General features: G+C 45.6%; 1 protein-coding gene across 1 annotated transcript in view; it reads right to left on the reverse strand.

The window, feature by feature from the left end:
• LOC147750923 (rab-like protein 2A) overlaps positions 1–15434 on the reverse strand; it is a 213417-nt gene that overhangs the window by 186452 nt on the left and 11531 nt on the right. Inside the window, exon 2 of the mRNA XM_086918827.1 lies at positions 2146–2306. Coding sequence (XP_086774953.1) covers positions 2146–2306 — 161 coding nt within the window. The remainder of the gene's footprint in view (positions 1–2145; positions 2307–15434) is intronic.

Genomic DNA, 15434 nt, shown 5'->3' on the forward strand with positions numbered 1-15434 from the left:
CCACCACAAGTTCTAGAATTGCGAACTTAGGAGCTGGGGAGCTACGTTCGAATCTCGGCATCAGCTCAACATCCTGTGATTCCAGGCAAATCGCTTTGTCTCCCCGTGCCTACCACAAATGAATGTGTTCTTCTGTAATGTAAATTGTGCTCAGGCCATGTTGTCGAGTTTGCGCTAAATAATATTGCAAGGAAAAATAAAGTAGGGAAACTCTAGTGCACACACTACTGAACGCGCACTCTTAAGTGCATCAGCAGTGCACTGTGAATCAGAGCGTTTCACAGGCCTGTCACAGATAAGAAATGCTTTCAAAACAAAATCCTACAAAACAATATACTACTGGCCGGCAGCAATTCACACCCGGACGACATCGGGACGGGCTGCTAGTAAAGGATATAAATGCAAAGGGGATTCAACGGTGGGTGATGAATTTGAGGCTGCGACAGTTGCAAGTTTATAGACTGGCAGGCCTCCAAAAAGTGCCTTTTCTTGCACTGCTAGAAATTTTAGAAATTGCCCATCTTCCAATACTGGTCTATGGTCATTGAGTCATTTGTTAGTCATTTGCTCAGCATTTATAGAGGGTAGAAGGAGGATGCTACTCTGAGTTTTTAGAGATGCAGGTATTAGGTCTTTTAAGGCGGGTATAAGGTCTTTTAAGGCATTGTTTAGTTTAACTATGAAATATGAAAATATTATGCTAGGTTATAAACTAGGCAAGTATTTTGTGAAAATGTGTTCAGGGTTTAAGGATATTGTATAAGCAAGCTAAGTATAAATTTATATTTAGAAGATAGACAATTATTTTCAGTGTAGTTGGTTAACACATTCACTTTAAAATTCGATTTGGTCAGGCTTATAGATTTTATTTTTTAGCAGTTTTAGTGTGGTTGGTGATTTGAGGCGGATGGTATGCACCTTCATTGGCACTTTGGATCGGAGACTTTTTTTAAAATAGGATTGATACTGTTTTGGATACAGATTGTCTTAACTTGTTATTATAGTGCTGTTGCTGTCTAGAAGCTAAGTCCCTGCACCTGGCACTTTTGATTAGTGAGATTTCAGGAATTCAGAGTGCCAGAAACGAGTACTAGGATACATAATAGGCAAATAAGATGCAGTAGAGACATTAATGTATTTAAAAATTGGGTAACACTGCCAAGATGATAGATTGTCTATGCGCTTTATTGCTGTATTTGTACTAGCAACCAGAATGTATCGACATGATAGGAGACCATTTTTTGTCTATTATGGTTATATATTATTTTAATATATTATTTTAATATATATATATATATATATATATATATATATATATATATATATATATGTATTTATTGATGGGTGGAAAATGTATTTAAAATTTTGTGTGCATTGTATTACGGCAAATGTGTTTTGCCAAATCGACAAATATTAAACCTAATAAATTAACTCACTTTAGATTGTGAATTGGTAGTTAAAAACCTCAAAATCCTACCTTTTCTGCTCACAGAATATTGTCAAGCATGAACATGCAACAGAAATAGTTTCTTAAATGTGTCTGCTACTACTATCTTAATTCCCATAGCAGCAAGTATACTTCCAGGATTAATACTGTAGGATAAAGCCTCAAACTAAGGTGATCTACACCAAACACTCCAAGGCAAGGAGAAATCAGGCAATCTATAGAACACATTTCACAAAGTCATTTTCTGTGGTAGATCAAACTCATCCTTGTTCGTGCAACAATGATGTGCAAAGGCACAGTTTATTCCACAGTGTATGCTATATACATTACTTAAATCACCCAGATATAGTCACACTAATTCAGTGTGTATGAACCAATTAACATATATAGTTGGAAAGAACAAGCAGAGTTTCTGAGATAGGACCATTGCTAAAAACACACCACGGTTCTGTACCTGCATGCACAAATGGGGGGCCAGTTTGCTCTCCTATAGGGCGTTACTGAATTGATAATTAGGTACAGTGTCCACTGAAACAGTTTCACCATAATCTGGACAAGTACGAGTTGGCTAAACTGTGACAGAACCGTACTTTCATGATGGATGATCTCGAATTACAGTGGCAAGACAAACCCCATAGATGCAGAATCAAGCACTACAATGAGGGACGTTGAAGGGAGGCAAATCAGAAATTCCTTACTTGGATTTCCCCACAGCACTATCTCCGAGACAGATGATCTTGACATTTTCCTCCGCATCGTATTTCTCCTGATCCAGCTCTGGCACACCATGCCCATCGCCTTCCATGATGTTGTTGTGCGAAAAGATCTTTTGATCTCCTTTGGCTGCACACACTTCTTCCTAAATGAACAATTTTGGTTGAATCTTCAAAATAAACTGAATGGCAAACTAAAATAATCAGGAGAAGACAAGCCATGCCTTTCTAACAGCATGCACACTTCTTCCATGCCTAGACATTCAACCCCTCACTCACTTCTTCTGTACTCATGTTCACCTTACTTGCTACCTCATGTGTTGAGGTCTTTGCTCTTCATTTCATCCTCTCTATGACCTATGTCTTTTCCTATCATACTCTCTTTTGTACAACACTTCACCTGCCCCATGGCACACCTCTATTGTCATCCTTCTCCCCTTTGTGCCCCACAACTTCACAAATCATTTCCTCTGTTGTCATCTCTTCTGCTACCTTCCTCTCGTTTGTGGTCTTTTGCTTCCCACTTCATGCACAACTGGTCTGTCTCTACTGCCCACATAACCTCCTTTATGAGCTCTTGCTCCTCCCTTCACCATCCACTTAGGCAAGCTCCACTGCCTGGATTTGTCTTATGCACGTGTTGTGATCCTAGTGCCACATTTCCCTCCCTGACAATTGCACCCTCAAGTCTGACATTCCCCACTTTTTCTTTATGTACTACAATATATTGCATCGCTTCCCTTTAATGTACCAAGCTTCAATTGTAACTGCTCTAACCTGGTTTCCCTTTCACAGAAGCATGTATTTATCTTTTGCTATTCTATTTTTCCATCTTTTGTCCTCTAATCTCTAAACTCTCATGACTGCCAACTATATTTAAGAATGTTATTAACATAATTTCCTAGTCGAAGCATTTTATAAAAATAGGCAGTAGTGCAATTATCAGAAAACTGAACATGTTGGTAAAGCTTTTATTTTGTACATTTGTGGAGCACATAAATATATGTGGAGGAGTTCGGGTGAAAATAAAATTTCAGGGACTGACTTACTGTAGAGAAAAAAAAAATCAAGGTTTGAGCAGTTTAAGGAATGTCAATTGTTGAGTTACATCTGAGGAATTGCACTGCTTACACATCTGAAATGAGAAAAGTCTTTTTGTTGTTGTCTTTATTTATATTAAACAGAGAAGAGGATCGTTACAACATGAGCATCAATTAGCCAGAAGTAACAACATCGCCCAGTAATAAAGAGGATGATATGGTACATAGTAGTCCTCGTAGTTTAATAGGGGGGATAAGAGGTGGGGTAGCCGGCCGCAGGGCCAAAGATTGTATTTGTAGGTTGCTGGGTGGGGCACCAATGAGCGTTCCTGGAGTAGCCCCTTGGCCGGTAGCGGATTCTCGGGCAAGGGAGGGGAGTGAAGGTACGGTTCTTTGGTGTGGGTGGAGCTCGAATGACTTAAGAGGAGATGTATCAAGCAGAGGCTATTATTGGGTAGAGGTTGATGGGAAGGGGGGACTACTTTGGAGGCGGCGAGGGATGTCGCCACAATGGCCCCCAGTTTGGGATGCTGGGTCTGGCAGAGGAGCAGGTGATGTCTCCTAGTGGAAAGAGAGGGGGGGGGTTCCTGGATGGGAAGAGGGTGGGTGTTGCAGGAGCGCAGCACAGAGCAAACAAGAAGTGCAATTATAACAACAGTAACAATAACAGTGAAATATACATCATTAGGCAGTGCAAAGATGTTCAAAGCTGGGTGAATGATACTCAGCAGTCCGACATATGCCCCCCCTTTCGATCTCGTAGCTGTAGGTCTGAAATTGACAGGCTCGGGCCGCTATAAAGTTCTCTGCGGTCATTCTGCTGTGAGTGATTTTCAGGGGGAAAATCGAGATTTGTCTTTATCCTGGACCTGTGTGAGAGCAGATACTGCATGGAGGACCTGCGCTTTATCCCCTTGTGTGCGAGCCAGTCTTTCAGTACCCCTGCCTCTATGCCGGAATCTGCTCGGCTTGGAAGGGGAGGCACTGTGTTATGAGGCGCCTCGTGGATGTATTGGTGGTGTCCATGTCCTACCCCTGATGGCTATCGAGAAAGGGGCGGAGATCTTCTGGGTCATAAAAGTCCTCAGAGGTGCCATCCTTGGTGATTCGGAACTGGACATGCTCAAAAAGACAGTACTTTATGTCCAGTTGGCACATGTGGGGTCGACGAGAGAGGAAGGCTTTACTACGGTCATTCGTCTCTCTGGAAAAGTCCGCTGCCATGCGTATTTTGTGGTCGTCATGAAAGCGAGGGTCTTGTGAGCGAGCCACAGAAAGTAGTTGTGCTTGTTCATGATGCAGAAAACAGGAAATAGGCCAGGGGCAAGCCATGGGGTCCTTGCGTTGCAGGCCAATGCGGTGAGCGAGTTGCATTTCTATTGGAGGTTTAAAAGGTGACACCCGTAAGTTTTGGGAGGGTATCACTAAGGAAGGCTTTCCCATTAGAACCCTCTATCCTTTCCAGGAATACAAAGAAGCTAATGCGGTCACTTCCAGGTCAATCAGGTTGCTGCGGAGGAAAAGAAGCTCCCGATATTGGTCCGGTACATTGTCCAGATGGCCTTCCACCACTGTCTGGTCTCTGATACAGCACTTCTACACGAGCCTAGAATCCTGCAATGTCCCTCCGTACTTACTTTGTTTCCTCCATCAGGGCGGCTATGTTAGCATTCATGCCTTCCAATCGACGGCCTACTGCAGATATTTCCTGCAGGATACGTTACATGGTGTTGTCTTGTGTGGTGTTCGGTAGGGGTTGGGTTGTGACATTTTAAAGGGGGGTAGACCCCTTTGCTGCAGCCATGACATGTGGCTGTTTAAGAGCTTCTGTCAAGAGGAGCTGTTGTGAGGATTTTCCTGAGGCGTTGCCAACCGGCATCCATCCGTTTTAGTTCTAGGGTGTTTCGCTCTAGGGTGTTTCGCTCCCTGTTAGTACGAGTTGGTCTCTGGCACTGGTCTGTGCCTGGGACAATGCCTGCCGCCCTGCTCTCACAGGCTCTGGTCTATAAATTGGCAGTGACAGTATCCCCCAGGAGAGTGTGAGGGGTATGGATGGAGGGGAGAGGGCCGCTGGTGTTTAATGCCAATGGAAAGTCAGCAAGTCCAGAGTTGTTGCGGGGTCTCGGTTTCCCAGTCCAAGACGCTCAAAAGCAGCACTAGTACCTCTATACGGAATAGGATGTACTTGCTGTGACTTCGTCCATGTGTTTACGGTCGCGGGCCGTCCGTTCGGCTGTGTCTCTAGTTGAGGTATCTCTTCCCAGGGCGGTCAGTGATCTGCAACAACAGAAGGTTGGGCTTGCAGTGAGCACATCCTCCTCAGATGTCCCTAGGTCTGATTCATTGCCCTCCATGCAAGCAGGCCGTAGGGGTGATTCTGCAGGCAGTTATGGCGCCATAGAGGTTCTGGAGCACAGGTGGAAACTTGGTCATCGGCGGTTGTAGGAGGCAGTGAAGCCAGAGAGCGCTACTGCTTCAGTTATGCCCTGCAACAATACAGGGTAGACTACAGAAAACCCTGCAGCATTCTGTTGTGAGAGGCCAGGAGAAGCCTGAGCCGTCAGGTCGTGACACTTGCCAGTTGACGGGCTATGGGTTACAAAGTAAAGTCCCCCTGCAAGCCTTTTCTCTTCAAAATGTGTGGAGCAAGCGACCTCCAGTTTTCTTTAGGCTGGGTGGGAAGGCGGGAGGACTAGGTGTGAGATGGCCCACATGCTTGCTGCGGTCTATCCAGGTGGGCAATTTGGGGGCTGGCGGGGTGGGAAGAGATTAGCACGGTTTCGGGACCTCGTCGTCCACTACCACCTGCACTTAAGCAGCTGATGTGTCCCCGCTCAATGCAGTCGTACAGCAGGTTGGTGGAAAAGGATGTTGTGGGAGGTGAGGATACGGAGCACCCGCCTGCCTCTATTTAGGGCTACTGTTGCATATGTTGCAGGGTGGGGCCTCCTCTTATTGTGTCCAGAGTCCACTAGTGTGGGTGGGAGAAGACAGTGGTGTATAGGAGGGGGGACAAGAGGATGAAGATCCTTCACCTACCGACAACTAATGTCTTCATCGATCCTGCTTGTGGATGGATTATCACCGGTCCACGGTCACAGCAAGCGACACAGGAAGATCGCATGAGGGTGCCCATGAGTCCTGTGAGATGGGCCGCATCCCCGTCTGCCCCGCGGTCGTGGAGCAGCAAGACTCATGGTCAGGACCAATACGCTGATGCCAGAGGTCCTGTACTTGTCAGGGGCATCGAACAGGTTGGAGCGCCGGCAGCTGTTAACCAAGCTCGGCGAGATAAAAAGAGAAGGGAAGGCCTAGGCGGGACCGCTGCAAGAGGGCTGAGGCTTCCTTCCTGCCTCAAGTCCCAGAGGGCATCCGCCCCGCCACAGATTGTGCATAGAGGGGCTTGTAGAGGGGCTTGCAGGCACAGAGAGCAGCCAGAACTCCACGATCTGGCCTCAGGAGGTGGAAGTGAAATAGTAGGAATGGATTGCGGGTCTCTCGTCCCATAGCCGAAGCCGCTGACTCCGCCCGGGACCCGATTTTCGGCAGAGCTCCAACCTCAAGCAGCCATCTTTGTTCGTGGCCACACCACACCTTGAGAATAGTCTTTCACCTTGAAGAATTTTTCTCATCTTTGGTAGGACAAAAAGCATTGCCATCGCAGATGGCAGTATTCCAGAATGTACATGGGCCTTAAAACATTATGAATTAAATTAGGGCCACTGAAATTAATGGTTTTATGATAAAATACATACAAGTACAAAATGTTAACATTTTGCACAGCCTGTTGGTGTGACGGACATTGCCTGGATTGCCAAAGTTGATGTATATCCATTCAGCAGTTCGGGCTGTAGGTGGGAGCAAAAGAAAATTCCTACGAGAACTACAAAGGCCAAGGCCCTCCCCACTTTCCCTTTGTTTTCCGTGGAAACTTGGCATGCTGAAGCATAACTGAGTGCGCTAGTAAACTGCCAAGTTTTTGCAAACCAGTCCACATGGTCAAATGTTATAGGCAAATCAAACAATAGCTTTTGAATTCAAAGTGCGTCAGAACCATCACAACACAGTGCAGTCTCCATTGTGTAATGTATCATTGAAAATAAATGGTATTACTCTGAAAAAGCATACACTAAAGCCACATTTACACATTACTATAAAATAAAGATACAATTCCATTTGATTAATGCACTACAGCAAAATAGAACTGAGAAAACACTCCTTACTCTTTCACAGAATACACGTTACTTTGACTTGACAGAGCACCACAGCTCCACTAATGATCAGGAGGCCTCTTCATTGTGCTTTTATCACAATGCATTGAATTGATCATTTGTATCCCGATTACTGTTAAATAGGTTTGCTTATAACTACTACACATGGGAGGGGCAAAGCTAGCCACCATGCTGTAGGCAGCCGGAGGTGCAAGCTTCTAGTCGTCCAGCGAATCCCCACTCCCCAGCCTCTCCTGGCAGCCACACCCAGCACTGGACGCTAACTCGGGCATCCCTGGACAGCAGACACCTTGGTGGTGGCAATGAGCGCAGTAACGAGCGCCCTGGATATGAAGGGAGCCGAGGAGGCCATGTGAGGATGGCAAGATGGTGGCTCCGTAGTTCAACATATACCAAGGAACCCGCTGGTACTGTGCCCGCATTGGGCAGGGACCGGGCTGCGGCTCTCTACGGGGAGCTCTCTGTGAGGGTGTTCTCCCCCATCCTCCTATTGACTGGTCTGGTGACTGGGGCTCGGACAATTGCTCTCAGCCCGCGGTCTCCAAAGGTACAGTGGATTTGTGTCGGCTGCAACTTTCAGGAGTCACAGAAGTGCCAACACCCCTTTTGGGCTTATTAGAGGCCCAAGTCCCCTCCCTGGGCTGCTAGGTGAGGAGTGCAGAAGCTACCTGGGGTGGTCTCCCAGGCCCACAGTCTTTCGGCTTGCTGGCTCTGGAGCAAGGGCGTAGGGAAGCCCCAGCTTTAGCTGCTTCAGAATAACTTGTTTTTTTACTGTCCATTATTGTCTTTTATGTGGGATATGCCGTTCACAAGATAAAAGCAGAGCTAATAAATATTAAAGGAAAGAAAATACACAGCAAAGCTGTGGGGGTCGGTCAAAGGGGAGCCAAACAGAAAGAAAAAGAAATGATGAAAATGATAAAAATATGTAAGAGGCTAATGGACTGATAGAACAAGAGAAAGAAAAATCAGACTGCAAAGAATGAAAAAGGGTCAGAAAGATAGGACACACAGCTGATGAAGGCGCACATGAAGAAAGGATATGAAGTAAAGTGAAAAGGGGGAAAAGAAAAAGGAAAGGAGAAGAAAGTGTGAAAGGAAGATAAAAATATAGGGAAAGAAAGTAATAAAGAAAGAAAGCTAGTAGAATGAAAGGAAGTAACAAAACAAATCTAAATCAAAAATAGAAGGAGGGAAAGAAAGAAGGAAAGCAGGAAAACAAAATGAAATATTTAAGAAGAAATATCAAAAAGAGGAATGAGAGACAGGAAAAAAGGCAATGAAAGGAAGGAAAGAATAAGAGAAAAATGGTAGCAAGAATGTGAGATGGAGGAAAGAACAATGGACAGAAGGAAAGCAAGATGGAAAGAAGGACTTAAAAGAGTGGAAAGAAGAAAACAAAGTATGCCATGAAGTAGAAAAGAAAAACATTGCAAAGAAGCCAAAAAAAGGTAAATAGAAGGAATGAGTAAAAGAGAAATAAATAGAGAAGCGAAATATTAATAAAGAATAAAAGGAAATGACACTAGAACAAAGGATTGAGCAATTGAAAGATGGCAAGGAAGACCGCTAAAAATGCAGCTGTTCTTTTTAATTTGTGCTATAAAAGCATAATTGTTCACTATTTTCTGCATGTGAGAGGTCGTAACAATTCCCAATTGCCTGCATAGAAATTGTCAGGGACTGTCATATGGTTCAAAGTGGGGGCCATTTTATTTTTCTGGCTACTCCCTTGCTCTGGAGATAGAGGGGGGCCTGGGGACTTCGGCCCTCTGGCCTCAAGCTCGCTCTGCTTTTCCCTGCTGCTGGCCTCTGGGGAGCAGTTGAGTCAACTGGGGGCCCCCACTGCGGACTACTGCCTACAACATTATCTGCCCCATGATGCTCATAAGGTGTGATATTTTGCCCTGCCTGAGAAGTGAACTGTTGCCTGCATTGCATTTATTGCTGCTGTGCTGGATGGGCCCAGTCAGTTGTGATTTGCTCTCCTCCTGCTACGTTTGATATTGGCTTCTGGCAATGTCCTAGCTGATGGGCCTATTGGCAGGGGAGCGCCCCTGCTGCCTGCAGGGGTCCTCCCTGACTGGTGTGCTTTTTGTTGTGTAGTGGTGCGGTGGTCTTCCCGTGCAATCCCTTTGGTGGTGGCCTTGGATTCTACAGTCTGCATTGCACCCCCTATCACCACTACTACGGCTGATGGTGCAATACATCCTAGCATTGCTACTGCTAACTTTGGAAACTAAATATATGAGTGAGCCTCACTCTCCCTTATCTGCCTCTGACATGAGTCACAGGCCTAAGGATGATGCCTCGATGAGCGTTCCCCAAAGGGGATTAAGCAGGGCACTGGAGACAGGGATGCCTCCCACGTGGACAGCAAACTTGATAAACTGCTGGCCGCAACTGGTGTTATGGGAAAAAAGACTTAAGGGCAAGATTGACTGTATAGCAATGGAACTGGGTCTCATTTGCAAGGACTCTAAGAAAATGGCGGGCAGGGTGTCTGCTTTGCAGGCAACAGTGCAAACCTTGGCACTGGATGCCCAAACTACGGACCGTCACCTCATGGAATTGGAGGCACACACTCTGTGGCTAGCTGCCAGGCTGGATGACCTGGAAGAGAGAGAGTCTGCCGTAACGACATTAGAGTTGTTGGGCTACCGGAGAGCAACTCCATGCTTAGTTTCTTAGAGGACTGGCTCCAGGAGGTGGTGGCCCCAGAGGGCCTGTCCAAGTTCTATGCCCTGGACCGGGTGCACATGGTCCCTACTCTCCCTCCTAAGCTAGGGGCCCCACCATGCCCGGGAAGGCCTGTCTCCTACATTTCCGTGACAGGGACTTCCTTCTTCCGCACGCACCGCAACCATCGCCCCTTCGTGGTCGAGAATACTACTGTCTCTTTCTATCCTGACTTTACCCTCCAGGTTCAAACTCCGAGAGATCCGTTCACTGCTAAGAGGAGGCTCTGTGAGTGGAGGTTGCTTTATTCCTTGCTGCTTTTCCCAGCTTGTGCTGGCCTTTCTAAGCGTGCAAGCAGAGGACAGGTCTCACTTTTTCACAGATCCTGCTGTGGCATAGGACTGGCTGGAAAGTTAGGAGTAGGGGACCCATTTCCCGCCTAGATTCCTCCATTAAAATCTTTGGGAGGGTTATCATTCATCTACTTGAGGTATGGGCCAGTGATTAAGTTTTATACGGAGGAGCAATTTGGTTTCCGTCCCAGAGTCAGTACTGTGGAACAAACATCAAATCTCCTCAGGATCTCTGGCAAAAAAACGTGCAAGCTAAGGGCGTCTGATCCACAAGCCATTTAAGGATCTATCCAGGCCTTTTGGCCTGGTAGATAAGAAACAACTCTGGCTAATGATAGAGAAAGCTGGGATCAACCCAGCACTGACTGGCCTTTGGAAAAGACTGCACCAGGGAGCGAAGGCACAGTTTTGTTTTGAAATTAATGGAGACTGTACCCCTTTTTTCTTTTCAACCAAGGGTTGAAGACAGGGCAGTATTTTGGATCCTTTTTAGTTTCCCTTTTATGATAAAACCTTCAAGAGTGAGTTGGTTCCCAGAGGTAAAGATTTACCACGGATTAGGAACCGCGTCGTCCCCGTGCTCCTGTATGCAGACGATACAGTCTGCTAGCTCGAACTGAGAATAGCATCCAGTTGTTATTAGACGTTTTATTTTATTTTATTTTATTTTATGAGGGAACTTAACTTGAAAATTAACCATATAAAATCTAAGACCATGATTTGCGACCTTAAAAAGAGCCTCTCCCATCCCCACAACATTGTAGGGATCCCTATTACAACAGTCCAGAATTTTACCTATCTTGGGGTATTGTTGTCATGTGACCTGAGCTCGAACAAACTTGTGACTCAAAAAGTCAGCAAGCTGGAGGGGGAAATAGAGGCAATCTTCCAGTTTTCAAAGAAACTGGGCACAAACCTATTAAAGAGTTAATTACCCTGTACATATCTAAATGCCAATCTCTCAAGATGTATAGGGGAGGAGCTTGGGGATATACATCGCCCGTCCACACTGCAAAAAATTGAAAATAAGTTTCTGTGTAGGCTCCTTGCTACCCTTAGGAGCACTGCCAGTTTAACCACACATTTGGAATCTGGCACACCTTACCTTGAAGACACAGTCTTAGTTGCCCCCAGCGCCTGTGGCTTAAGATATGAAGTTGCTTATTTACCTTATTTTCCAAGGAGATACTGGAGGGTGGTATAAAGTTAGAACACGCCGCCTCTATTCCCTGGTTATCTTATGACAAAAAGTATTTTATTGATCTTGGACTGTCCCATTTCTTTTTGCTCCAAACGAAATTGCAGACAGTGCATAAAGAGATAAAATATGAGTTCTTCCAGCACAGAACTCACAGGAGTCTCTCCAAATATAATTTTTCATCTACAGTTACCAATTACATTTCAAACAAGAAGTGGAAATTGAACGTGACCTTCTCTGGGACACTGACTGAACACAGGATCTTTTTAATCTGTTTCAGATTAGGTATTGTGCACTTTATGGTAGCTTACTCTCAGCAGGGTGCATAGTTTTACAGTCTCCCGCCTTATCCCTGTGATGGCATTGCCCTGTTCTTTTGTGGTTTTTACAACCAACCCAGGTTGCTTTTCTTACGGCCTATATTGGGTTCATTTGGTTCTAGCTCCAACACTACCTGTTTGTCCTGCCCCTAAACTTAGAGTCTGAATCATGGGGTTCTGCTATTATAAGTTTTGTTTGTCTAGCTTGCAAAATTCAAAACTTTATGAGGTGAAAGGGGTGTCAGTTTAGCACATGTATGCATTATCTTAAAGTCTTGTATTTCCTGTAATATGGATATCTCGTTTTTTTAGAACTGTTTCAAGATGTTCAAATCCACATTTTCAATTGTTGAAGCAGGCCCATCCCCAACTACACCCCCATTCCTAACTCCACTTTTGACATGATTATGTCCACCCTCCTCAAAATCAAAGAGGATCTTCATACCTTCAAAGAGCTACTCTCTATTCAACCCAGACATCCCTTATCCACCATTACCTACTCTCCTAACCAGTCCCCCACCCATCCTACTCACTCTCTCACACAAAACTCTCCTCACCCGATCTCAATCCCCGCTCGTAATTCCGCCTCCCGTCATCGTCGTACCATAAATACACTCTCGGAATACGACATACACTCCCTCCGACGCTCCTATGAGCCAGTTCTCCTGAACCACATAACCACCACACATCTTCCTATCCCCACTATCAACTCCAACCCTCTTAGGCCCCCCACACACAACAATAGAGGCTCCGTCTCTAATAACCTTAAAAAGTCTCCCTCACTCTAGAACCGACCTCCTCCCTTATCACCCCACGGCTCAAGTGCACACTGCTCAACTGCAGATCGGCCCCTAGACACTCCTCCGACAAAGCTGACCTCATCAACACACTAGACCTTGACCTTACCATTCTCACTGAAACCTGGTTAACAGAATCCTCAACGCCAATCATTGACATTCTAGTCCCCCCCAATTATCACATTATTAGACTGGACAGGAATGGCAAGACAGGCGGTGGAATAGCATGCATTTACAGGAGCAACCTCTCAGTTTCCAGAGCCACCTCACCCATACTCTCCTCCTGTGAATACATCTGCCTCGACGTCATCAGCGAGAGCAAACCTGTATGCTCTCTACATATTATTTACCACCCACCGGGGGACAACCTCACCTTCACCCAACAACTCATGGGCACGATCACAACCAACTCCGTTCATCAAAACTCAAATATTCCTTGGAGACTTCAACCTCCACTGGAATGATCACAATGATGCAGTAGTAAATAGTCTCAAGAACTTCCTCAACGCTCTTGACCTCACCCAAATCTGCACCGGCCCCACTCATGACAAATGCTCTATCCTCGATCTAATCATCTCCTAAGAGGAATCTACCCAACTTGGGTCAATCCAACCCTATGACTGGTCTGACCACCACATTATCACATTCTTCATCAACGAAAATGTCAAACTCAACCCGGTTCAATCCACCAAACTTAAGGTCTGGAAAAGAGACCTGAAGAAACTCAACCCTAACTCACTACCTTCCCCCAGCTGCAATCTTCTTCTTCCCCCTACTGGTGCCTCAGATGTATAGGCTCTCACTGACCATTACCTCAACTCTATGGCCTCAATAATCAATGAGGTCGCCCCCCTGCAACTTAAAAGAGTCTCCGCTAAGAACTCTAAACCATGGTACGATGGTAGGCTCAATGAAGATAGACGAGCCATGAGACTGGCAGAGCGCAACTGGAGGTCAGCCCCCTCGGCTCTGCACCTTAAAGCTCTTAAGAAAAAGAGAAACGCTTACTTCAGGAAAATCAAACGCTCAAAAGCAGATTTCTTTAGCCACCAGCTTGACCAAGCAAAAAACTGGCCAAAAAAAACTGTTTGAGCTAATCAGAACACAATCCAAGGAACAATCTCTACAATCACATATCACTACTAGCACTCTACCGTCATGTGAAGAATTCTCTGCCTTCTTTAATCTAAAGACAGATAATATCAGGAACGACCTTCTCAATGATCTAAGCCTTTACTCTAGCCCCCACAGCATAACACCCATTGAACTAAAAAAAACAATGCTACATGGTCGTCCTTTGACACCTATGGCAAACTGCTCAGTACAGTGAAACCTTCTAATCACCTCACGGACCCCCTCTTAGCAAACGCTGTAAAGGACTTCATCCCACGTGCAAAAACCACAGTTGATGGACAGAATGCAGAACAATGTCATACATTCACCCCAGTACAGAGATCTGGGCCTAAATCCATCGTTATTTTGCACTCCACACCACCCCAGTTCAGACATGGCCATATGCAAATCAGTCTGACCCTGTGCCTTATGGGAACCGTCCAGCCCGATGACTTCATCCCACAACTTCTCCCGCTCTGGATCAAAATTATTAACAGCTCACTCCAACAAGGTCTCATCCCCGACTCTCTTAAAGTGGGACAAGTTTCGCCTATACTCAAGAAACCCACAGCAGACCCTACTGACCTAAACAATTACTGTCCTATCTCCAATATCCCTACCATGGCCAAACTGTTAGAAAAATGCGTCCAACTCCAATTGACAAAACACATTGATCAGTTTGACCTCCTCAACTCTCATCAATCATGCTTCCGAGCAGGACACAGCACGGAAACTGCCATGACACACATAATTGATGACGCCCTCCAAATCTTAGATCAGAACGATACCTGCCTACTCATCCTAGTTGATCTCTCATCAGCCTTTGACACCATCAAACACGAGAACCTACTCGAGCTGTTGAACTTCAGAATGGGTCTATCAGAGACTGTACTCAAGTGGTTTACCTCCTTTCTGCACAACCGGTCCCGGAAATTCAAGATCAACAACTCGATGTCCTCACCCGTTCCCGTAACACTAGGCGTCCCACAAGGATCCTCCTTATCCCCAACATTGCTCAACCTAGTCATGGAGCCACTCACCACTTTGCTGCAAGCATCTAATGTACAATTTCACATGTACGCTGACGACACCCAACTCTACCTCAAAATACAATCCCCTGAGGACATCAAACTACTCAACTCAACGCTTAAGAAGACTCAGACATGGCTGTCCGAGAATCACCTCAAACTTAACGCTCTAAAAACGGAATTCCTTCTTATTTCACCTCCCGCCAAAACCTCTATCACTCAGACTTGGCTTAAACACCTAACTGCACTCAACGTGCAACCTACCATCGTGGATTCAGCGATATCTTTAGGCATAACCCTTGACGCCAATCTCAATATGCAACATCATATCAGCAAGACAACTAAGGGAGCTAATGTCCAACTCAATACTCTGAGGAAGCTTAAACCCTTCCTCCCAGCCAAGGACTTCAAAACCGCAGTACAAGCGCTAGTCATTCCTCGGTTAGAATATGGAAGCGTCGCCCTCTGTGGTCTCCCCCTTTCAACTACCGCACCACTAAGAGCCTCTATGAAC

This window comes from Lissotriton vulgaris, chromosome 1_1, assembly GCF_964263255.1.
Source record: "Lissotriton vulgaris chromosome 1_1, aLisVul1.2, whole genome shotgun sequence".
Classification (NCBI taxonomy): Eukaryota; Metazoa; Chordata; class Amphibia; order Caudata; family Salamandridae; genus Lissotriton; species Lissotriton vulgaris.